Below are 23,496 nucleotides of genomic sequence, written 5' to 3'. Positions count from 1 at the left end.
GACCCTCCAGGGGAATCACTTCTCCTGTGTACATCTTCAGTACCATCCTTGATCGTTCTAAGGGAATGTGTTTGAGTTTTCCATTGAAGATATTCTATGGAATCAGTGAGACTGCTGCCCCAGTGTCAACTTCCATTCTTATTTGCTGTCCTTCCAGCAGTGAAGTGACCCAGTATGTGCCTGAAGTACTGCCGATGGCTAGCACATGTAGTGATAGCTCCTCCTCTGACACTTCGTTCTTCTCGACCCTATTTTACAGCATGGACATTTCTCCTTTTATTTTGTTTAAGTGCTGTCTTGGTTTCTCCTTGCTTCTGATTTTTATTCATAGCTTGCTTCTTCCTTCTGCAGGCAGGCTCTATGTATCCTTTTGTTCCACAGCTTCGACATTCCATGTCTTTACGCCAGCACTCAGTAGCAGAATGCACTGGCTTTGCCATTAGTAATATGTACAAGATCCGAATCTCGGGTGTCAATTCAGTGAACATTTTGGGCTTGATTTTACCATCGCATTGTGTCCGTTTTCGGGTGCGAAAACATGGTAAGGTCGAGCGTGAGGTGAATAGCGCGATCCATGCCCGCCTCTGCATGCATTTAAATTGACTTAATGCCCAACTTTACTGGCACTTCCTCCTTTACCACCGCGTTCGCCCATCCAGAATCGGCGCAAAACAGACATGCTCCATATAAGTGAGGATGAGTGAGGAGGTAAGTGCCTAGTGTCCGATGGCTCTCTGCTTGAGATCGGTGGGTGGGAAGGGGGGTTCGCTGCCACTCTGCTGGAGATCAATGGGGAGGAAGGGGTGTCCGCTGCCACAGTGCCTGAGATCAGTGGGGGAGAAGGGGGGTCCACTGCCACTCTGCCTGAGATCAGTGGAAGGGAATGGGGGGTCTGCTGCCACTCTGCCTGAGATCGGTGGGGGGGAATGGGGGGGTCCAATGCCACTCTGCCTGAGATCGGTGGGGGGGAATGGGGGGTCTGCTGCCACTCTGCCTGAGATCGGTGGGGGGAAGGGGGGGCCTGCGATTGGTCTGGGTGGTGGAGGGTGTGGGGGAGAAGGCGGTCAGTAATGTTGTGAGACTGGGGCATTGTCTGTGAGGGCCAGGGAGGGATGTTGCAGGGGAGCAACATTCTATCTTTTTTTTCTGTGCATGCGCAGTTGGAAGTGCCGATCACAGCTGCAGGGTTTCAGGTGCATTAAGCCCCGCCCATAGGCTTGTGCAGCGTGATTTGGACTCGCTGATATTTTTGCAGGTAGAGTGCATATGGGGGAGCTCAGAAGGGGTCTAAAAGTCAGATCTGAAACATTCCCAGTTTCAAGTCCGCCCAGCACTTAGAATCAAAATGGTAAAATAGGGCCCTATGTGTACTCGAGTACACAAACTCAATTCATAGAAATCATAGAAACCCTACAGTACAGAAAGAGGCCATTCGGCCCATCGAGTCTGCACCGACCACAATCCCACCCAGGCCCTACCCCCATATCTACCCACTAATCCCTCCAACCTATGCATCTCAGGACACTAAGGGCAATTTTTAGCATGGCCAATCAACCTAACCCGCACATCTTTGGACTGTGGGAGGAAACCGGAGCACCCGGAGGAAACCCACGCAGACACGAGGAGAATGTGCAAACTCCACACAGACAGTGACCCAAGCCGGGAATCGAACCCAGGTCCCTGGAGCTGTGAAGCAGCAGTGCTAACCACTGTGCTACCATGCCGCCCTGGGTTTCCTTTGCAGCAAGTTCCATAGAAACAGCAATTTCAATGCCTTTCTCGAAAGTGAGATTGTTCTTAGTTAACACACGTTTTTGTGTTGCTTCACTGTGCAGACCACAAACAAATCAGTCATGAATGATATCATTTAGCATGTCTCCAAACTTTCAATATTTTGCAAGTCTTTAAAGTACTGCAACAAATTGTGCAATTGACTCACCATCCTCCTGGTTTCTTTTATGGAAACTAAGCATTTTGCAATCACCAAGGGTGTAGATGAAAAACATGTTTACAAAATATCCACAATTTTCTTTCAGGATCTGTTTTATCAGATTGCACTGGACTGTGGAGGACGGTGGAGGAAATTAAAAGTTTATCGCCCCAATCATGCTTAGGAAAATGGACACTATAATACCTTCGGCTATTTTGCTTGCCTGCGCAAAATAGTGAAAACACTCGGTATAACAGTTCCATCACTCCACATTTTTGTCAAAACCTTCAACGATGCTGAAACCTGCCTTTTTTTTAACGAATGCAGGGTTGTTGTACGCACACTTTACAACCACACTTCCAGCAACTGCTTTTCTTTACACGAGGTGCTAATTTGAGCTTCAGCCTTTCTTTTGTTCCAGTCAGCTTTATAATTTGTTTGCAGAGTATCTTTTACTCACGTCTACGTTAATTCTCTGTAACACGTGTGAAAAGTTTTCTTTTTCTGATGTTTCCTTGCTAAAACGTCTTCTTCAAGTGGCTCAACAATGCGGCTCAACAATGTGGCTCATAGTCCTCATCGCCAGTTATGTTGTGTATTTGGAGACATGACACTTGGAAGCACTGGGTTAAAAACAAACAAAACTTTATTTGTGGTGTGTGGTCTCTTCTATAGCTGCTGTTTCTCTCTCTGTTTTCCTCTGTATATCTCATCACATCACTTCCGTTTGCATACATTACTACATTATTACCGCAGATCTCCACAATGAGCCAACAGGAACAAATACATATCAAACAGGTTTTGAAAATATCTGAGTTAACTTAAAAGGGATCTGAGTATATCTGGTAGTACTAACTAAACATGTCTTTGAGTAATATTTAGTGTGTGACAGTAGCTGTGAATAATACTTAAGCTGGATATCACGATACAAGCTTTTTGAAAAGAAGTAACTCTGTAGAGTAGTATTGGTAATTTAATGTTACACTACTACCTACAAACAGCATTTGTGTTACAATTGACCATTTCATTCGTTGACTAGGAAAGCTAAAAGCCAGGTTTGACTGTCAACTGCCCAGTGTCCATCCTGTTTGGGTAAGTTCATGATCATGTGGTGCTCCTGCTCAGTTTCTAAAACTCACTGTCAGCACGTGAGTGATTTACACTCTGAGTTGTCCTGGAGCATTACATGGCAGCTCCTCATTTCCCATTTCTACACAGAGAGGCAGTGGTTTGTTAAAGTTACAGGCCTCTCCCAGTTTTGATGAAGAAATTTTCTTTCTGTCCCAGGGCCCGGGAATGGTCCGAGATTGAGAAAGTACAAAAACAGCGGCTGCAACATCAAATGAAAGAAGATGGAGAGTTCTGGTGAGAATAAAATCCTGCTCCCTTATTTTCAAGCACTCTGATTGTTAAATAGAAAGTTAATTTATGGGGGTAAACAGGGGGTGGAATTTAATAAGAAGAGCTCAGATCCTGAAAATGGGACTAGAAGTGGACACCAATTTAACTTACAGGTTGTGAGTCACCATGCACACAATCAAAGTACAAATTGTAATTGCATGCAGAAAGCATGTGCAGTCATATGGTAAGGTATCACTTTCAGCAGCCTGCCTTCTTGCTGATTGATGCACCATCAATCGAGCAAAGACTAGTTTGTATGCAAGAACAAATAGACTTTTATTAGCAAAAGACTTGGAGCACACCCATGCCGATGAACTGGTCCAGACTGAGGCAGGGGGGTGGGGAGCAGTCGCCTTTATACCTAGACCGGGGGGGGGGAGGAGACTCGGGTAGGGCCGGCACCGATGTGTCCAGGCATGTCACATATACAGGTAATAAGCTAACAGTGGTTCACCACACTGATGTCACAGCAAGGCAGAGTGGGTGTGAAAAAAAAATTAACAAGTATTGAGGGTGCAACGATTACACTATTGTTAAAACACTTATGATATGCATATGAACATAGTTATCACTATATATTTTGTTCACTTGACTATCATGTGTATTCTGTGCATTTGTTGGGGCATCTTCCCTCAGGGCGTATTGCACTGTCATGCTTCATTTTGGCATTTGTTGCTGAATGCTGTTCCTAGGGAGTTTGTGAAGTCAATTGCACCCTACACCTGTGGGAACCACATGATGGCCCTGAAGACAATTGCTCTTGCAGTTTGGCTATCAGCATCTGTCATGCGTAGCTTAAATTCATTAGCTGTTTTGAATTGGTCGCCTCCCGTATGCACTTAGTTGTTTCAGCCTGGGTATTGTTGCACATGTCCCCCATGGAGCCCTGAAATGAGCTGTTGATGTAGAAATTTAGGGCCACAGTTATCTTGGGGGCAATTGACATGGGGTTCGCTCAAAAGCCACAGGGTTGCAGGTCTTGCTCTGGGAGCACACACAGGTTTTGCGATCTCTAACATTACATCTCAGATATCTGGAGGTGGTTGGTGTACATTCTGAACATTCGATGAGGCACTAATGTTCTTTGTCGATGAAGACGACCCTGGTTAAGTTCCTCCTGACCTCCCTTCTCCTGGCTGGTGTCAACTAATTGCCTCATGGCCTATGTTATTATGTGACCAAGTTCCCCCTCTGGCGAATCCTCTCCTCCACCATCTAAGGTTTTAAAAAGATTGAGACCCATTGCCAATCCACAAAGTAGAACTGTGTGAAGAAGGCAAGCAAAGATATGAGCAGCTCTGTTGTCATGGCTTTCACTGCTAGAGCATCTGCAGTTTACCAATGGGAATGCATGACCCTCCCATGGACTACATGCAGAACTCGTCCTATCCCACACTAGCTTCCTCCTGTACATATCCCACAGCCCAATCTCCTGCAAGATAGATGTTTCCTTGCAGCGCCTGATCTCCAGCAAGCTAGAAAATTCCTGCTCTGCCCAAGACCGCAAGGAACTACAAAAGGTCGTGAACGTAGCCCAATCCATCATGCAAACCAGCCTCCCATCCATTCACTCGGCCTACACTTCCCGCTGCCTCGGCAAAGCAGCCAACATAATTAAGGACCCCATGCACCCCAGACATTCTCTCTTCCACCTTCTTCCTTCGGGAAAAAGATACAAAAGTCTGAAGTCACGTACCAACTGACTCAAGAACAGCTTCTTCCCTGCTGCCATCAAACTTTTGAATGGACTTACCTTGCATTAAGTTGCTCTTTCTCTACACCCTAGCTATGACTGTAACACTACATTCTGCACTCTCTCATTTCCTTCTCTATGAACAGTATGTTTTGTCTGTATAGCGCTCAAGAAACAATACTTTTCACTGTACGTTAATACATGTGTATAACACTGTACGTTAATACATGTTAATAAATCAAAATCAGATCAAAATCAAAAATCAAATCAATGGACACTAACATTGTGACCCTGCAACTGGTGCCCATCCACCTGCATCCTTTCTTTGTCACCATTGAACTTGCTCCCATCTCCATTGACCCTCCCAATATTATCCTGCTCCTTCTCCCAACCAACCTAGAGCATTCAACCATTCCATTTGACTCAGAGCCATTGACTCTCAACCTACTGACTCTCAGCCTTGACACTTCCGTCCTCACCTTGACACTCCAAGCATCACCCTTCGCCTCCCTTTACTTTCCTTCCCTCAGAAACCATTGACCCGCTACCCCTGCAGCTGAACCTGCCCTTCTTCAAACTCAAGGGCCCGTCCCTGACTTTTGACCAGCCATATGTGGTGCAGCAATCTGTCTTGGACTCAAAGGATGAGACCACTGCAACGGTGAATCTGTTCCTGTAAGCCAGAGGAACCTCTCCCCCCACCCCACCCCCCCAAAGGAATCATGAGATATGGGTGATTTCCAAGGATGTTCAAACTTTGGACCATATGTGATCCTTAATTCATGTTGCAATATGTAGGATGTCTTTTGATGATTTCAAGAAGAATTTTACAAAGCTGGAGATTTGTAACCTGACGCCAGATGCACTGGGTGATGACAAGCTCCATAAGTGGACTGTGTCCATTAATGAAGGACGGTGGCTAAAAGGCTGTTCGGCTGGGGGCTGCCGCAACTATCCAGGTAGGTCCTAACCTGTACCAATAGTTGCTTCTTTCTTTCCATCTTTCTCTATCACTTCTTTGTTTTATTTATTCTCACTTTGTCTTCTTTCTCTTTTTGGTTTCTTTCTCTTGTTTCATTTGTCCTTGGGATGTGGTGTGAATTTGTCAAGACAGCATTTACAGCCCATCCTTGGTTGCCATGAAAAACTGCTGCCACAGTCACATTTAGTAGAGAATGTTCTTATTACTGAACTTCATGGCAATTGCATAGAACTGAGTGTTTGCTCATCAACTTCAAAGGCCATTTCGAAGTAACTACACAGTGTGAGGCTGGAGTCAATTGTAGGCCCCATCTGAATGGTTGTGGCATTCCCAACTCCTGCACAACGTTTGCTTTTTATGATAATGTGAAGTTTTCATGGTTATTTCTTTGGTGCCAACCCATAAATCACCAGGTTTATTACTTCTTATTTACCTTCTTTCTCCCTCCCTCTGTGGAGGGATGATGCTCACATCAGTATTGTAAGAAATTACTTGGATTTATATCTCACCTTATCTTGATTTCTTTATTCACTTTTCATACCTTTTCTTTAGCTATCTTACTCTCTCCTGTCTCTCGCTGTTCTCTATTTCTGCTTATTTTCCCTTTTCTTTCTTTCAGTCTGTTCTTGCCTCCTAGTCCTTTGTTTTCTTTCTCTTTACTTTAGACTCTGTCAGTAGAAATTAGCCAAATACTAATATCTTTCCTTCTCATTCTTTCATTTAAGACACGTTCTGGACAAACCCTCAGTACCGACTGAAGCTCTGTGAGGAGGATGATGATCCTGATGTTGCTGAGGTCCTCTGCACATTTGTTGTTGCTTTGATGCAAAAGAATCGTAGGAAGGAGCGCAGGGTGGGCGTAAACTTTCATACCATTGGATTTGCTATTTATCAGGTAAATTCTGAAATTTGCCGAATATTTGAAGATTCATCTATAAAGCACGCTTAGCGTTATGCCACCACACCAATCTGGTCATAATTTGACATTAATTTAGGCAGCAAGAGCAAGACACTGCCTATTTTGGGTTTTAAAAAATGCTCATATCAGTATAGTAAGAAATTACTTGGATTTATATCTCACCTTTCATAATCTTAAGAAGACCTAAAGTCCTTCATAGTCAACAAATTACTTTGGAAGTATAATCCTGTTGTAATGTTGAAAAACAGCATATTTGCCAGATAGCAAGATCCCATAAACAGCAACAAGTTAAGGATGATAGAGTATATAGGTAGGGAAGTCTTGCTACAACTGTACAGCACATTGGTGAGATCACACTAGAGTATTGTGTACAGTTTTGGTCTCCTTACTTAAGGAGGGCTATACATGCATTGAAAGCAGTTGAGAGAGGGTTATCCCTGATTCCAGGGATAAAAGGATTGCCTTAAGAGGAAAGGTTGAGCTGGTGGGTCTATACTCATTAGAGTTTAGAAGAACGAGAGGTGATTTTATGGAAAATGTAAGATTCTGAGGGGGCATGACAGGGTAGATGCTGGGAGGATGCCTACTTGCCTGAAAATTATTCCACCCTTCTCCTGTAAGCCTGCCTCCCCTGTCCAGCCTTCGCTTTACACTTCTTGCTAACGATACTCATGTGAAGTTGTGCAAGGTCCCCAGGGAGGGGAAAGCAACATTTCCAGGCCTCAAAGTTGTTGAAAAGCTGAAGCAAGCCACTTATATACAGCTGTAAAACTGAATATTCTAAATTCTCGCTGGCAGTGATTTAATTCTGGCGAGGTGGCCTTTTAGTGAGCACAAATGAGATGCCAATGCATGAAAAAGGGATTCTTGATATTGTTTGTCAGGAAGCTCAACCTGCCTTTCACCCGCCCTGAAAATTGGGAGAGCTAAATTCCATTGTCAGGAAACAGATTTTTTGCCTCCCGCCAAACTAAGTGTCCTTGCCTGCCACAATTCCCACTGCTGGCAGGAGCTGAAAATTTGACCCATTGTCTTCAGCTCCACTAGGTCCTGCTTGCTCATCACCTCTATGCTTGTAGAGTTACATTGGTTTCCAGCCCATCAATGCCTTCATTTCAAAATTCTCATTCCTAAATTGAAATTGCTCCATGGCTTTGCACCTCTCTATCTCTATAACCTTCATCATCCTTATACGTCCACGTGATACCTTTATTCCTCCAATTTGTTTTTTTGCACACTTCCTTTTTTATTGCCCCACCATAGCTGCTGCACCTTCAGCTGCACCTTCAAGCTCTGGATCCCTCCCTAAACCTCTCTATCTCTCTCTCTCTCCTCCTTTAAGTTATTTCTTAAAAAATACTTCTTTGACCAAATTTTTGGTCGCCAATCTTAATATCTGCTATGTGGTCCATTGTCATATATTTGTATGCGCATGCTGCTGTGAAATGCCTTTGATGTTTTATTATGTTGAAACAATGATATAATTGTCAGATAGTGTTGACCTTTGTCAAACAGAAGCAGGAAGACAGAGACTAGAATTTGCAAAAAAGGAAGGCGGTTTGTCGTAACTTTATAAAGAAACCTAAACCAAACTATTCAGTTCAAAGGACAATTGTAAACATGCTATAGGTAACAAAGAACTGGTCTGTGGGATAGACCGAAGGCAGTGGATGGCTGAAACTGGCTTCAAGTTTATTTCAGGTCAGACTAGGATAAACATTGACCTAAGGCAGACAAATCGAAGGTGATCTGGTGGAAAAGATCACATACTCATTCTCAAACCTACTTTAATCCATTTACATTCAGATCATTGGTGAGTTCTATAAGAAAAATAGAAAGATTTGCATTTATCTAGCACCTTTAATGACCTCAGGGCATCCCAAAGTTTTATACAGCCAGTTAAGTTCTTTTGAAGTTTAGTCACTATTGTAATGTAGGAAACATTGCAGCCAATCATGCAAAGCTAGCTCCCACAGTGAGATGAAAATGACCAGATTATATGTTTTTCGGTAGGCTGCCTGGGGAGAGAGAGGGCAAGCTGTCCAAGTGGTAGGTTCAGGCTGTCCAGATGCCCTTTAAATATGGCGCCCAGACCTTCCACCCTATGAAGTAATCGCCAAAGAGCCAGGCTCCTTACAGATGAACTGAACATTGCAAGAGTATGGTCAGCTGTTTCCCCCCCTCCCACAGCAGAAGTCACTTTCACTTCTGCTCCCGCCACCAGACTTCAGAAGAGAAGATTGCAGCCACAAAGTTAGATTGACAAGTTACAATCAATTAGTCAAAATGTTGGTTTGTGGAGTTGGCTCTTTTAACACTTTTTCTTTTCATTGTACAGGTGCCCAAAGAGGTAAATAAGCAAACAGGTGACCACGGATTGGAGTAACATGTTGTAATGTAATGTTTGTCATAATGCTTGCTGTTACAGATTTACTATAGCATGTTTGTTGTAACATTAGTAGTGAAATATTTGCTTTAACACATTTTCTGTGTCTTGTTTTCTGTGTTTTGTTTGCAGTGCACTATCCTGTTCTGTGTCATGTCTCTTGCCATTGCAATCTGGTTGGGCTTCAGATAAACAAACTTGCACTGGTTGGAGATGATATTCCTCTTTTTCCTTCCCAATTTGGTTAATATTTTGTAATCATCCTTCTGTGCAACTGGAGAAATCCTGCTGTATAATCTTACATGATGCATGGCAAATAATTCCTCTCAATGAGTCAATGATTTCATGAACTTCACTTGTGCAGCTAAATATAAAACTTATATATGGATGGCCCCAGAAGTAGAAGATACAGCAAGAGATTTGCAAAAGATTTTAGAATTCTTATACAATTGGGTAGACACAGGTAAAATGAAATTAAACTCTGATAAATGAACAGTAATACATACTGAGCTGAGGAGTATCATAAGAAGGCAGATGGGTTAAGTGGCAGAAGGACACTTAGAAAAGGTCTTGGGAGTGACAGTAGACCCAATAGTCTAGACTAGAGATGGAATAACACTGAAGCCATTTAACTGCCAGTGTCAACAGATTCTATACAATATAAATATTGACATTTGATGTTGCATTTTGCAAGTTGCAAACATTTATTTGTTCAGTTATAAAGAACCTGAGTAGCAAGAGGAACCTTTAATAGATACAAATGCTGTGCACAGAATGCATGTTCAATTGGTAATTTCTTTGAACATGTACAAAATATTTTTGGGTGGGATGGATTATTCAGGAGTGGAGAGGGGAGTGTATAGGAGCCCCCACTATACTTGGTGACCAAGGCCAGTTGCCTTCTTAATCCGAGAAGGTCTAGACAATGTACTGAAGCAACTATCAAAACAAATAGCTTGCCAGGATATGTTTTGCCAGAATAGTGTAGGACAAATATTGCTAGGTTATGTTCATAGAATAGAATCCCTACAGTGCAGAAGGAGGCCATTCGGTCCATCGAGTCTGCACCAATTCTTACCCAAGCTTACCCTGTAACCCCACGTATTTACCCCTCTAATCCCCCTAACCTATATATCTTGGGACACTAAGGGGCAATTTAGCATGGCCAATCCACCTAACTTGCACATCTTTGGATAGTGGGAGGAAACCAAGACTCCCGGAGGAAACCCACACAGACTTGGAGAGAACGTGCAAACTCCATAAAGGCAGTCACCCAAGGGTGGAACTGAATCTGGATCACTGGCGCTGTGAGGCAGCAGTGCTAACCATTGCCACCGTGATGCCCAGAAAAGTTGAGACTTTACAATTCACGAATCAGAGTTGGAGTACTATGTTCAGTTCTGGTTGCCAAGCCATAAACATCAAATGCATACACTGGGATAGGAAAATTAGGAATGAGACCACTCCCAAGTGTAAGATAGATGATTTGTATTGCAAGGCCAAAGACTTCTATGTCCTTTTTTGCGACAGCCATTCAGCCATCTCAATTTTATGCAGCTATCCCTTTCTTGGCTAAATAAGTTATATCCTGCAATATGCTAGTCCTGTTTATTATGTACCTATGTTTTAGTTATCGTGACTATAATTAATTTCTCTCTGAAATTTTTGCTTCCAGCTTCCTTGATTTGTTTTTGATACTGTTAACATTGTGTGAACAGGCAGCTAATTTATTTTTCCCTCACTTTATTTTGAAGTGTTTGTATAATTATGTTTCATGGCTTTATTTGCTCCTTGATAATTTGTTTTCCTTACATTGGTCTCACCTTTACTCTGATCTCTTATTTCCCTGTCTTCATGTTACTGTTATTTCTCTGGATCTCTGGCATCCTCCCCCACCACCACTGCTCCCTCTCCTCCCCCATCCCAACCCATTTATCTGAAACCCTATTCACAAGCCTGTTTATCCTTTCTGCTAGGACACTGATTCCACCCCAGTTCAGCAACGGGCCATCCCAGTGATATAGCTCCTTCCTATCTCAGTATGAATGCCAGAGTTCCATGAAATAGAATTACTTCCTACACCAATCTTTCAGTTGTGTTCTGTCTTTCCCTGTGCTAATTAGCAAATGGCTTGGGTGCTAATTCCAAGATTATCACCAATAGAGTCCTACTTTTAAAATTGAATTCCTTGCTCTTGACACTCCATAATTAAATCTTTCCTTTAAATTCCTTAACTAATCCTTATCTTCATCTCTTGCCTTTAGCTGCATTCACATTCTTGCAGTCTGCTTGAACAATTTATACCCCAATTTGCTTTCAATTGGTTCAATTTAAAGATTCTGTTCCTATTGTCTTGTTTCTCCTGCCGGTGGAAAGATTCATTCCCTATCCAACACTGCCAGTCCTCCCAGAATCCATATATGTTATGCAGTATGGAAATGTTTAATTTCACTACTGGAACAGAGATGTGCAAAACTTTATTCACTTGTTTCTTTTTTTAGATGCAAGGCAATAAGCAACACCTTCCCAAAGATTTCTTCCTCTACCAGGCATCTAAGTGCAGGTCTAAGTCTTACATTAACCTACGGGAGGTATCGCAGCGTTTCAGCCTCCCCCCAGGGGAGTACGTCATTGTCCCTTCCACATATGATCCACACCAAGAAGGCGAGTTCGTTCTCAGGGTCTTCTCGGAAAAACAGAACATGTCAGAGTAAGTCAGATCTCACCAGGCAAGGGTGTGAATGGAGATCAGGGTGGTAAACAGTGTCTTACAAAGGAGAGCTGCCTGGTCAGCTGTCCCCTCCTTGTCCCACCTGCCTTCTTGATAGAAGAGTGATAATTGCAGTATTAAAGAAGAGCAGGGAGTTTTCCCATTGTCCTAACGCAACACCATCGAAAAATATGATTAACGAGATGCTCATTTCTCTGTCACGCATGTGGGCTTAGTGCGTGCAGATGGTTGTTAAGTCTGCAACGCAAAAGCAGTTAGTGTATTTCAGAGTAGTCCACAGTGTGTGAAGTGAACTGAAGAGTTTCTGTGAAATGTGATTCAGTATTTCATAAATGCAGATTTTAATTTATTGAAGATTGCTCTTTGCTGCTATGTAAGCCTTTGGTGAAAGCTAAGTTTGGTCAACTGGTTCATTTTCTTTCTCAGTTAATTTTGAAAATTATTATTAAACGATAAGTCTTAGCTGTCCCTCAGCTTGTTCGCTATGGGCCATGAACTGTGCAAACCCAGAAAGTTTGTGCTTTGATCCAAGTCTCTGCTGTGTTATCAGAGCTAAGCTGGATTTTATTTGATTTGATTTATTATTGTCACATGTATCAGTATACAGTGAAAAGTATTGTTTCTTACATTCTATACTGACAAAGCATACCGTTCATAGAGAAGGAAAGGAGAGAGTGCAGAATATAGTGTTACAGTCATAGCTAGGGTATAGAGCAAAATCAACTTAGTGCGAGGTAGGTCTATTCAAAAGTTTGATGGCAGCAGGGAAGGAGCTGTTCTTGAGTCAGTTGGTACATGACCTCAGACTTTTGTATCCTTTTCCCGACGGAAGAAGGTGGAAGAGAGTATGTCCGGGGTCTGTGGGATCCTTAATTATGTTGGCTGCTTTTCTGAGGCAACAGGAAGTGTAGACAGAGTCAATGGATGGGAGGTTGGTTTGCGTGATGGACTGGGCTACATTCACGATCCTTTGTAGTTTCTTGCGGTCTTGGGCAGACTAGGAGCCATACCGAGTTGTGATACAACCAGAAAGAATGCTTTCTATGGTGCATCTGTAAAAGGTGGTGAGAGTCGTAGCTGACATGCCAAATTTCCTTAGTCTTCTGAGAAAGTAGAGGTGTGGCAGTAGATGCACAGAAGTGATCTCAGTTCCCCAGAGTTGGCAATTGGAAAATACAGCAAGGTCCCGGGTGCTAATCACCTCCGAGAAGTGCGTGCAGTTTGGTTGATTGCAAGATTGGGCTGCATTGTGATGTTCATTACAGCAGAATATCCTGCAAATATCATCGATGGCTGCACATGAGAAATGGTTACTTGTTGAAGTCCAGAAAGATGGCACTATATTGCAGCAAAGTGTATAATGATGAAATCACATTTGGAGTACAATACTGTGCACAGTTCTGGATATGCTTGCCTTAGATGGATTGCAAAAAAATCCACTGGACAGATCCCGATGTTCTATAAGAAGAGCTAAATGGGCCTATATTCTCTGGAGTTTGGAGAATGATAAATGATATTAGTAAAATGTATAAAATTCTTAGAGGGCTTGATTGGGTAGATGCTGACAGCCTGTTTTCACTGGAGAATCTAGAGTGAGGATAGGATTGTATTTAATGGAGGTGATGGGTGTCTTGCCCACTGGCTGAAGACGCAGTGAGAGCCCCATGTCACCTCTTTTCGGGAAGGCCTGCTGAATTTAGTGCCACTCACGTAATTAACTAGACAATGGCATGCTTTCCCCTGGATTCAGGAGCTCAGTGATGGAAGTCCCACCCTCCGAGTGCTGCCCAGTCAGAGGCACACAGCTCTATTGAACGGCAGTACCACTGGGAATGTAGTTCCCAATGTGACACCCCACCCAAGTCCACCATGGTATTTATCAGGGTGAAAGTGACAAGGAGTCCATCCACAACTCTCTTGCCCAATTAAATGCCCACCTGCCACCAAACTCGCATGGGGGAGGTGGGGTGGGGGGGCCGGGGTGGGGGGGCCGGCCCGGCCCCCAAATTCATAACTTGCACACGGGGGGAGAGTTATCATTCATTTTCGCTGGAATATTCCACTCCTGTTCACCTCTGGTGGCTTTGGCATTGACAGTGTAAAATATTGCGAGAAAGCCAAAGTCACGCTTCGCATTGATATAAAAGCAGGAAGTGATCTTCCCCATCCCCTCTCAGTGATGTTTCCCACCATTCAACGTGTGGAACCTCATTGTAATGCGTTAACGTATCATTATCGAGCTCATGTACCAAGAACCACATCCCCATGTATAAAAGTGTGGCATGATGTCAGAACAGTGCGATGCATGACTGGTCTCAAAGGGAGTGCACCTGAAAAGCAGAACCCCAAGGAAGGCTCGGAGGTGAGTGTAGCATTCAGGGAAAGGGTGAAGAAAGGGAAATGCCAGTTTGATGCCGGGGGTGTCCCTGGGTGAAGAATGTTTCCTGATGTGCTCGCCGTGCACTGAGGTAGACGTTAAAAATGACGCCTGGATCATCAAAGTGCTAAGCTGAAGGAGGGATGGGCAAATCAGAGGCCGCTGCTAGCGGGACCCCTGCCTGCCTTCTCTTCCTTTAAATCCCACACTATATGGTGGAAAATGTCGCCATTGCCTCAGAGCTGCTTTTCCCATCTGGCATCAGCCTTTGCCAATATTGGAGAAAATCTCACCCATAGTCTCAGGATAAGTTGACTATTTAAGCCTGAAATGAGAAGTAATTTCTTCACTTAGACTCTTGTGAAAATAGGAAACGTAATCAAATCTTTCGGATGTGACTGGAGGTGTCCACAGGGAGCTGTACTATTTTCTCAGCTTTTCAATATATTTGTAAATGGCTTTGATGAAGGTATGGAGCTGCATATCTAAGGTTGTCAACAACATCAAGTTGGATGGCACAGTAAGTCATGTAAGTTGGAGCAGAAAGTTGCAATGAGACATTGATAGATTAATTCAGCAAACAAAACAGATGAAGTTCAATGTGGGGAAATGTGAGATCATTCACTTTGGACTGAAGAAATATAGATTGATGTATTTTCCAAAAGGTGGTAAGGTGTGTGTTGTGGATGAGTGGAGATGCACTTTAGGAAGGAAGTGAAGGCATTAGGGAAGGTGTAGGAAATATTTACACAAATCATTCCAGCTATGAGAGATTTTAGCTACGAGTTTGGATTGGAGATATCAGGGTTATTCTCCTTTCAGAAGAGAAAGTTGAGAGAAGATTTAATTGAAGTTTTAAAAATCATGAGGCAACTAAATGGCGTAGATAGTGAAATTGGTGGAAAAGTTGAGAATAGGAGGATGCAGATTTAAGGTGATTGGAAGAAGAACAGTGATGTGAGGAGAAAGGTTTTTACACAGTGAGTGGTTAGGATCTGGAATACACTTCTTGAAAGGGTGATGAAGGACTGAGTCATAGAATCTACAGTGCAGAAGGAGGCCATTTGACCCATCGAGCCGTCCCCGACAACAATCCCACCCGGGCCCTATTCTCATAACCCCGCATATTTACCCTCCTAGTCCCCCTGACACTAAGGGGTAACATCATGGCCAATCAATCTAACCCACACATCTATGGACTGTGGGAGGAAACCAGAGCACCCGGAGGAAACCCACGCAGACGCAGGGAGAATGTGCAAACTCCGCACAGAGAGTGACCCAAGGCCAGAATCAAACCTGGGTCCCTGGCGCTGTGAGGCAGCAGTGTTAACCACTGTGCCACCATGCCACCCGATTGAATCGTAGCTTTTAAAAGTTTAATGGCTCAGGAAGCCCAACTGGAAATGAATCTAGTTTATTACAGATTGCAAAGTAAAATCACTACCATGGTATACACACAGTAGTCCCTGCCTGGGACTACAATTCAACAGGCCCCGTCTGGGCCCGCCTTATAAAAGACTCAGGTATTGAGCTCCAGCTGGGCAGGCCACTGCCTGTTACCAGGGGACCCATATTTAATGAGCCTCACAGGGAGATCAATCAGTGATTCCCCATGGACCTCATGGGGAATTGGATAAACACCTGAAAAAAAATGCAGGGTTGCAAGGGATAGGTGGGGGAGTGGGACCAGTTAAATTGTACCTGCAGAGAGTAGGCCTGGAATTGATGGACCAAATAGCCTCCTTCTGAACTGTGATTTTAGTTGTGAGGGTGTAGGTGAGAATGGCTAGGGCTTGTTTACTGTCCATCCCTTGTTGCTCTCAGAAAATAGTGGACCTTTTCCTCCGATTAATGAGTGGGTTGCTGGGCCATTTCAGAGAGTGTTAAGAGTTGGACAGATACGCCGTCCCGCGGGCAAGAGGCGGTCCATGACTTCAGGTAGGATTTTACGGTTTCAGGACAAGCGATGCCATAAATTTCTGCCCATAGTGTGGAGTTGGAGTCACATATAAATCAGACTGGGTGTGGGTGCTAGGTTCCTTTTCTAGAAAGTTGTTAATAAACTAGTTTGAAATTTCTGACAATCCAGCAGTTTTCATGATCAATTATTGTGGCACAGTGGTTAGTACTGCTGCCTCACAGCGGGTTCGATTCCCAGCTTGGATCATTGTCTGTGTGGAGTTTGCATGTTCTCCCCCTGTCTGCGTGGGTTTCCTCCGGGTGCTCCGATTTCCTCCCACAGTCCAAAGATGTTCAGGTTAGGTGCATTGGCCATGCTAAATTGCTCCTTAGTGTCCCGGGATGTGTCGGTTAAGTGGATTAGCGGGGTAAATATGTGGGGTTATGGGGATAGGGCCTAGGTGGGATTGTTGTTGGTGCAGACTCGATGGGCCGAATGGCCTCCTTCTGTACTGTAGGGTTTCTATGATTATCCCACACTTCACCAGATTTATAAATCTAATTTCACTATTTGTCATGGTGGAATTTGAACCTATGACCTCTTGGCATTCTAGCCCAGTGCCATAAACACTTTCAGTTAAACCAGTATGTCAGCAGGTATTCCTGTTTACTCATCTTCACTGACCCCTCCTCATATTTGCAAACTTCAGAAACCATGGCCAGAGTTTTCAATTCTGAGTCCAGAACCCAGTTGCTAATTCTAGTTTGGTTCCTGACCCCACACAATATGTTCCAGACACACTCTCCCAGGATTTTGAGGGCCAGGACAATGGATTGAGGGTGGGCTCTCAAGGCTGGAGTGTTAGTTCGCGACCTTCTAACACTGACAAATAGGCAACCGCACTGGCTAAGGTGGGTGGTGCTGATCCGTGATGGAGAGACAGGCGAAGCCCCAACATGGAGGTAGCCTCCAAAGGAGAGGTAAGTTTTGTTTTAACTTAAAATGGCCACAGCTACCCTACCATGATCATGCTGGAAAATCTAGTCATGGGTGGCCAGTGGCCACAACTGTGGTTCGCCAGCCATAATGGATTGTGAGTGGGAGTCTGTCACGTGGTCCTCTGCCCATCCCTCACACTTCCTGTCCACCAGATTGGCCTGGACCATGTCGCTCGCATTGTGACTATAAAACCCAGAAATGGGGTGTTAATAGACTGATCAATGATGAGCCTCAATCCGTTGCCCACCGTGGCAATGATAATAGCTTGGGGTTGGATCATGATGGTGAACTGGCACAGAGCCCAGTGGCACAAAGTTATGCACCAACTGCCCCTGGTCTGGAGCCCACATTGATTTAAAAATCCTAGCCCATCTCGCCAGACCTTGCTGAGACATCTTACACAGGTGAAATTTAGACAAACATTTTCATTTCTTACAATAAATATATGTGTGATTTATTTATTTCAGGGAAACTGAGAGCCAGATCATAGCTGACACCCCTGAGGTTTGTACCATCTTTACTTTTGTTCATCCTTTTGGTTTTGTACACATTTATTATAAACTGTTTGTGTTCTGGTTTTCCAAGAATCCTCCCAGTGCAGCCTCTACTTCCAACAGGCTCAGTGACAGATCACATCTTATAAATTCAACAACCTTTTAATTTTGGTGTTGGGGCTTTGCCTGCTTCTCTACGAGCAGAAATGTGGGTCTCTACCAAAACTTTTCTAAAATGATGGTGATAACTTGAGGGAATCTCCATGTCTGTTTAACTGGCTTGTTTACTTGCCAAGTGTGATACATCCTTGAGAAGCAGCTCTCCCTCATACTAAATAAGATACTGAGTGACACAGCAGATTAAAATTGTCCTCCCATGTCTGGGGCCCAGGTTAATCTGCAGCCCAAACCGATGGGATTAAAATCCCCTCTGTTTTCTGGCTATACATCATCCTTTCTGACATGCACCAGAAACCCAGCAAAGGCCTCTCAAACATAGTTTGACATGTGTTGCAAAGCCACAGGACATCGGATGTGGAAAGTATAAATGCTATGCAGGGAACCTGGGAGTTGAGGAACACAACTGGGGCAGAGTTGAGGCATTCAAACAATGTTATAGCTGATCTAGGAGCTTGATGTTGGCATTGGTTGCCAAAAACAGAAATAGTTCCATTTTTCAGAACTAACTTAACGGCAGGGAATGAACAAGTCTGCCTGTTTGTAGAATGGTGCAGGTAAGCAGTTAAATTGCAGTGGTTTAATTTCCCACTCTGTATCCACCAATTTCTGATTCAATGCCACTGTCATTGTGGCAGATGTGGGTGCCCACAGGTTTCAAGTGGGAGCTTCATGCACAAATGATAATCTGTGATGTCGGTAGCACCGCAATGGTATTTAATCCTCTCCTGGGGCAGTGAAATTTTTCCAACACTAAAATGCTTTCCTCAGTGGGGCCAAGGAAGTAATTTCTAGTGGGCAGCTGCCTGGCAGCCTGAAATTAAATCTGGGATTTAAAATATCCCGAACTTGAAGTTTCACATGACCCTGCCACCCTCTGCCTGAAACCCACTTCAGCTTAAAATACATCCCAAAATTTATAAGAAGTTTTCAGACTGTTCAGGATTTATGTCATGGCTGAAAATGTTAATGTAGCTTGCTCATCGTTTTCCTACTATTATTTTTATTTCTTCTATGATCCGAGTGAATAATCTTTCTTTCCCCTCTGTCCAATCATCTTCTGCCGGTTCAGCTGCAGGTATGTGAGCTCTGCTATTGAATGTTTGTTATGCTTTGTTAGTGTTTGGTGTCTGAAAGCTCTTGGACAATTTTGGCTCATTCAGAGAGTAATGCTGTCAGTTGATGATGAAAGGGCATAGAAAATCAGGTGATGAGGGTGCCACGTCAGAAGTGGGAAAGACACCTTTGACTCAAAAGCACCAACGAAGCACATTTAGGAATGAGGGTCTTCCTCCACAATAATGCTTGGACAAATGTGTCTCCAGTATTTAATTATGTTCAGGATTAAAGTATGGGGTGCAGCAAGGCCTACTCCGCCTCCCTATGCGTGAACATGGGGCGACACGGTGGCACAGTGGTTAGCATTGCTGCCTCACAGCGCCAGGGACCCGGTTCGATCCTGACTTCGGTCACTGCCTGTGTGGAGTTTGCATGTTCTCCCTGTGTCTGCTGTGTGAAGTTCCATTCAAGGTGTATGTCCAATACTCAACTGATGGACTGTGCTTATGTGCAAGGTAGACTGTATGTCCACTGACCAGAGTAACTCAGGCTGCGTTGACTGTACTTTGTCTCTCAACATAGTGGGATAAATCTTGACTTTCTGCAATAGTATAAAATTAGTGATTGTGATGGAACTTAACATTTGAGAGGGATGTAAGATTGCCTATCAACTCGTTATCACCCATTTTGTAATGATGGAGTCAAGATTTACTACACTGTATCCAATATGGAGACTAACTTAATAGTTTGTGACTTATGCCTATTTCACACCCAATCTGCATGTTTCAATGAGTCTGTCCTACTGGGTGGTCCAGATGAACCAATCCTGGAGTTCATGAGACTTTTGTCAGTCCATGGTGTAAGTGTTTGCAAGGAAGGCTTATTTTCTTGTTCTAGACTATCTACAGACCTCTCATATAAAGAATCCTACTCACTGAAATATTGACCCTTGTAACAGTCATTCCCAGCTGTCAGTTTACAGACCCTGTCAGGATTTAAGTTAAAATCTTTTATGTACAGACGGTGGCAGTAGTTTGGAAATCTCTTTCATAAATGGCTGTTGATGTTAGGTCAACTGTTAATTTTAAATTTAAGATTGATAGATATTTGTTAACCAAAGATATTCAGGAGCATGGGGTTAAGGCAGGTATGTGAAACTAGTTCATACCTTAATCATGATCTCACCTAATGGCGGAACAGACTTAATGGCCTACTCATGTTCCCATGGCCCCTTGCTCCCAGCACCTAACTTACAGGCTCCCTCAACCTAACTATAAGCTCACAAGCCTTTCTTGTGCCCAGTGCAAGTCTCTCCTTTCCTCTTTGATCATATCGCAGGCCTTTGTCCCACTTTTTCAGCCTCTAGGCACTGCTTTGCTTGATTGGAAACCCAAAGACCCTTGTCCTCAAATAACCTAAAACCCAAAATGTGGGATACTTTTCCCCAGTCTGTCAAAATACTAACAGATTTTCATCCTCAAATACCATTCCATGGACTATTCAAATAGTACACCATGGATCTCATTTCTGCCCAACACCAGGTGGAAATTCAGCATTAACATACTGTCTCATCACCTCCTAGAAACACCTCACCCTTGATGCTGGCTGGCATGGCTAATTTTGGACTTGTCATTTCCCAACAAACATTTCCAGCACTATCGCTGAGTGGTGCACAGTTCCAGATTGCTAGGATGTGGAGTCCTAGATGGTTGCTAACAAGCTGTTAGACTTTGGGCAGGTATTGTCTGCAGATAATTCGACCAAACAGATCTGTGTGGTTACCGACAACAATCGGACAATTTTAATTCTTTTCACTCCCAGTAAAACTGCAATCACAAACTTACATTCCATGATCAATACAGGAGAGAGTGGAGGAAAATGTGCTAAATGTTAGTTTTATCCTGCCTTGAAATGAGTTGTGGACATGTTTTGGATTAGAGTCATAGAGGTTTACAGCATGGAAACAGGCTCTTCGGCCCAACTTGTCCATGCCGCTCTTTTTTTTTAAATCCCTAAACTAATCCCAATAGCCTGCATTTGGCCCATATCCCTCTATACCCATCTTATCCATGTAACTATCTAAATGCTCTTTAAAAGACAAAATTGTACCCACCTCTACTACTACCTCTGGCAGCTTGTTCCAGACACTCACCACCCTCTGTGTGAAAAAATTGCCCCTCTGGACACTTTTGTATTTCTCTCCTCTCACCTTAAACCCATGCCCTCTAGTTTTAGACTCCCCTACTTTTGGGAAAAGATATTGACTATCTAACTGATCTGTGCCCCTCATTATTTTATAGACCTCTATAGGATCACCCCTCAGCCTCCTACGCTCCAGAGAAAAAAGCCCCAGTCTCTCCAGCCTCTCCTTATAACCCAAACCATCAAATCCCGGTAGCATCCCAGTAAATCTTTTCTGCACTCTTTCTAGTTTAATAATATCCTTTCTATAATAGGGTGACCAGAACTGCACACAGTATTCCAAGTGTGGCCTTACCAATGTTTTGTACGACTACAACAAGACATCCCAACTCCTGTATTCAATGTCCTGACCGATGAAACCAAGCATGCCGAATGTCTTCTTCACCACTCTGTCCACCTGTGACTCCACTTTAAAGGATTGTTTATTCTGATTTAATGCTCCAGTTGACTGTTGTTGGTCAGGACCCCTCTTAGAAGAAAATTATGTATTTTTCTTTCTTAAATTTGTGTTAGATATCTGGATTTTACAGATGTTTTCTTGAAGGATCATTTATTTTCCAGTGTATATGTTAAATTAAGACCTTATTTTGTTCCTTCTCTAACACATCCCTTCCTCGTAACTGTCCCTTTATAATAGGAACCTACCTGATAATATCCCCTTTATTGCATAGACCTATTTGATAATTCCCTCCATTGTTAGAGTCCCTTCCTAATAACACCCTTATATACCCACTTTATAACAGACCCCCTCCTGCCCTTTCCTCGTGTTGCCTCATTCATAACAGGCCCCTCTAAACAACACTACATTATAATATACCCCTCCTTATGAAACTACAATATAATAGTTCCCCTATTTGTAACATTACTTTGATAATGGATTATTTTCTTATGTCACAAGTTCCTGTTCCTATAGGGTTCCTCACATACATCAAGACATATCAAAATGCTTGACAAATGGAATGAAAATAATGGTTACCAAGTAAGAGACAGGGAATTGAAAAACAAGGATCCTTAACAAGTTGTTGAAAATGAGCAGGAAAGGTTAAAGGTGGAGGGAGTGCAAGAGCCTAATGACAGCCTTGATGTAGGAGACAGAGGGGCAGAGCCAGGTGTTTTAGGCCTGCACTTGGCATCTGACCGCCCCCCCCGCCACCCACACACACACCACCCTCGCTCCCCCACCTCCAGTTGTAATCAACAAGGGACAATGTATTCGTGATGCATGGGAGAGGACCAAGAATGGAGACCTGAGGCAGTATGGACATGACTATAGAACCACTGGTAAAACCATTTACAATTTCACATTGCTGCTGGGAGTTACTTTAATGTAATTCAATTAATGGTTAATTCTCTGCTTACAGTGAAGACTTGTAAATATCTTTCTTTATTCCATGCACCTCCTTATAAAACATCATCTATAATATCTTCCTCTTCACGTAACACATTGCATCCTTACTTTTTTGTCAAGTGTTATTTCCTCTAAAGCAGTCATGTAATGGACCTCGGGTTGTTGATATTAAGCAATGTGTGCAGTTCTAGAACATAACTTCTGTCCTACGAGGGAGAGACCTCGTAGCTGAATGTAGGGATGTGTGAGGAGTGAAAAGCTCCACAAATACATTAAAAGTGTTCAATCCTTCCCCTGCCTCAAAGAAAGCTATTCCTGAAATGAAATGTAGTAATCTATAAATTAAACAAATAAATGTACCTTATGTTCACTTCATTTTATCTGACATTTTTCTTTCCATCTGTACTTCTTTCTATTTTCTGTGGTTCAGGTCTTGCTGTTATCAGATACCTTTCACTACTTTGCCAAAGTGAGTTTAGACAGTGACTGTGGGGACAATATTCCCCTCTCCTAACTCAGCAATGGTCAACTGTAGTGCGGCCTGGCTGAGACCAGCCAGCTTAACACAAATTGACCAAACTGGAACTTTACTGCTCCATATGGCCCATTCTGTGGAGCCAACTGAGTGGAACTTGAGTAATTGTACCTTCAAGGCACCTGTCAAACCCATTCTGCATCTCCACCACTCTCTGTTTCATCATTTCTAATCACTCCCTCTTTCCTCTAGCCAATCATCTTTGTTTCTGATAGAACTAAGGACACTGTAGACTCGGAGATGGAAAAGGAGAAAAAAGTGGAAGAGAAGAAAAAGACAAAGGTTTTTCCATGTACTAGCATGGCTTGGATTGTGATAGCCTGACCTCGGTGAATATGCTCTGCACTGCTCTTTCCCATTCAG

At 43.3% G+C, this 23,496-nt stretch overlaps 1 protein-coding gene across 11 annotated transcripts in view; it reads left to right on the top strand.

Moving 5' to 3' along the window:
* Positions 1-23,496, top strand: part of LOC144507009 (calpain-3-like) — a 132,234-nt gene that overhangs the window by 75,002 nt on the left and 33,736 nt on the right. For 6 of the 11 annotated variants that reach the window (XM_078233533.1, XM_078233530.1, XM_078233532.1 and 3 more), the window contains 7 exons: positions 3,218-3,295; positions 5,823-5,983; positions 6,732-6,901; positions 9,264-9,275; positions 11,813-12,021; positions 17,786-17,822; positions 23,326-23,415. In XM_078233533.1, coding sequence (XP_078089659.1) covers positions 3,218-3,295; positions 5,823-5,983; positions 6,732-6,901; positions 9,264-9,275; positions 11,813-12,021; positions 17,786-17,822; positions 23,326-23,415 — 757 coding nt within the window. Of the gene's footprint in view, positions 1-3,217; positions 3,296-5,822; positions 5,984-6,731; positions 6,902-9,263; positions 9,292-11,812; positions 12,022-17,785; positions 17,823-23,325; positions 23,416-23,496 lie in introns of those variants that run through there. The other 5 variants (XM_078233531.1, XM_078233534.1, XM_078233537.1 and 2 more) reach the window with 3 other exon arrangements.

Source organism: Mustelus asterias, chromosome 18, assembly GCF_964213995.1.
Source record: "Mustelus asterias chromosome 18, sMusAst1.hap1.1, whole genome shotgun sequence".
Taxonomy (NCBI): Eukaryota; Metazoa; Chordata; class Chondrichthyes; order Carcharhiniformes; family Triakidae; genus Mustelus; species Mustelus asterias.
The sequence above is the reverse complement of the archived record's forward strand: the minus strand, read 5'-3'. Positions and strand labels throughout refer to the sequence as shown.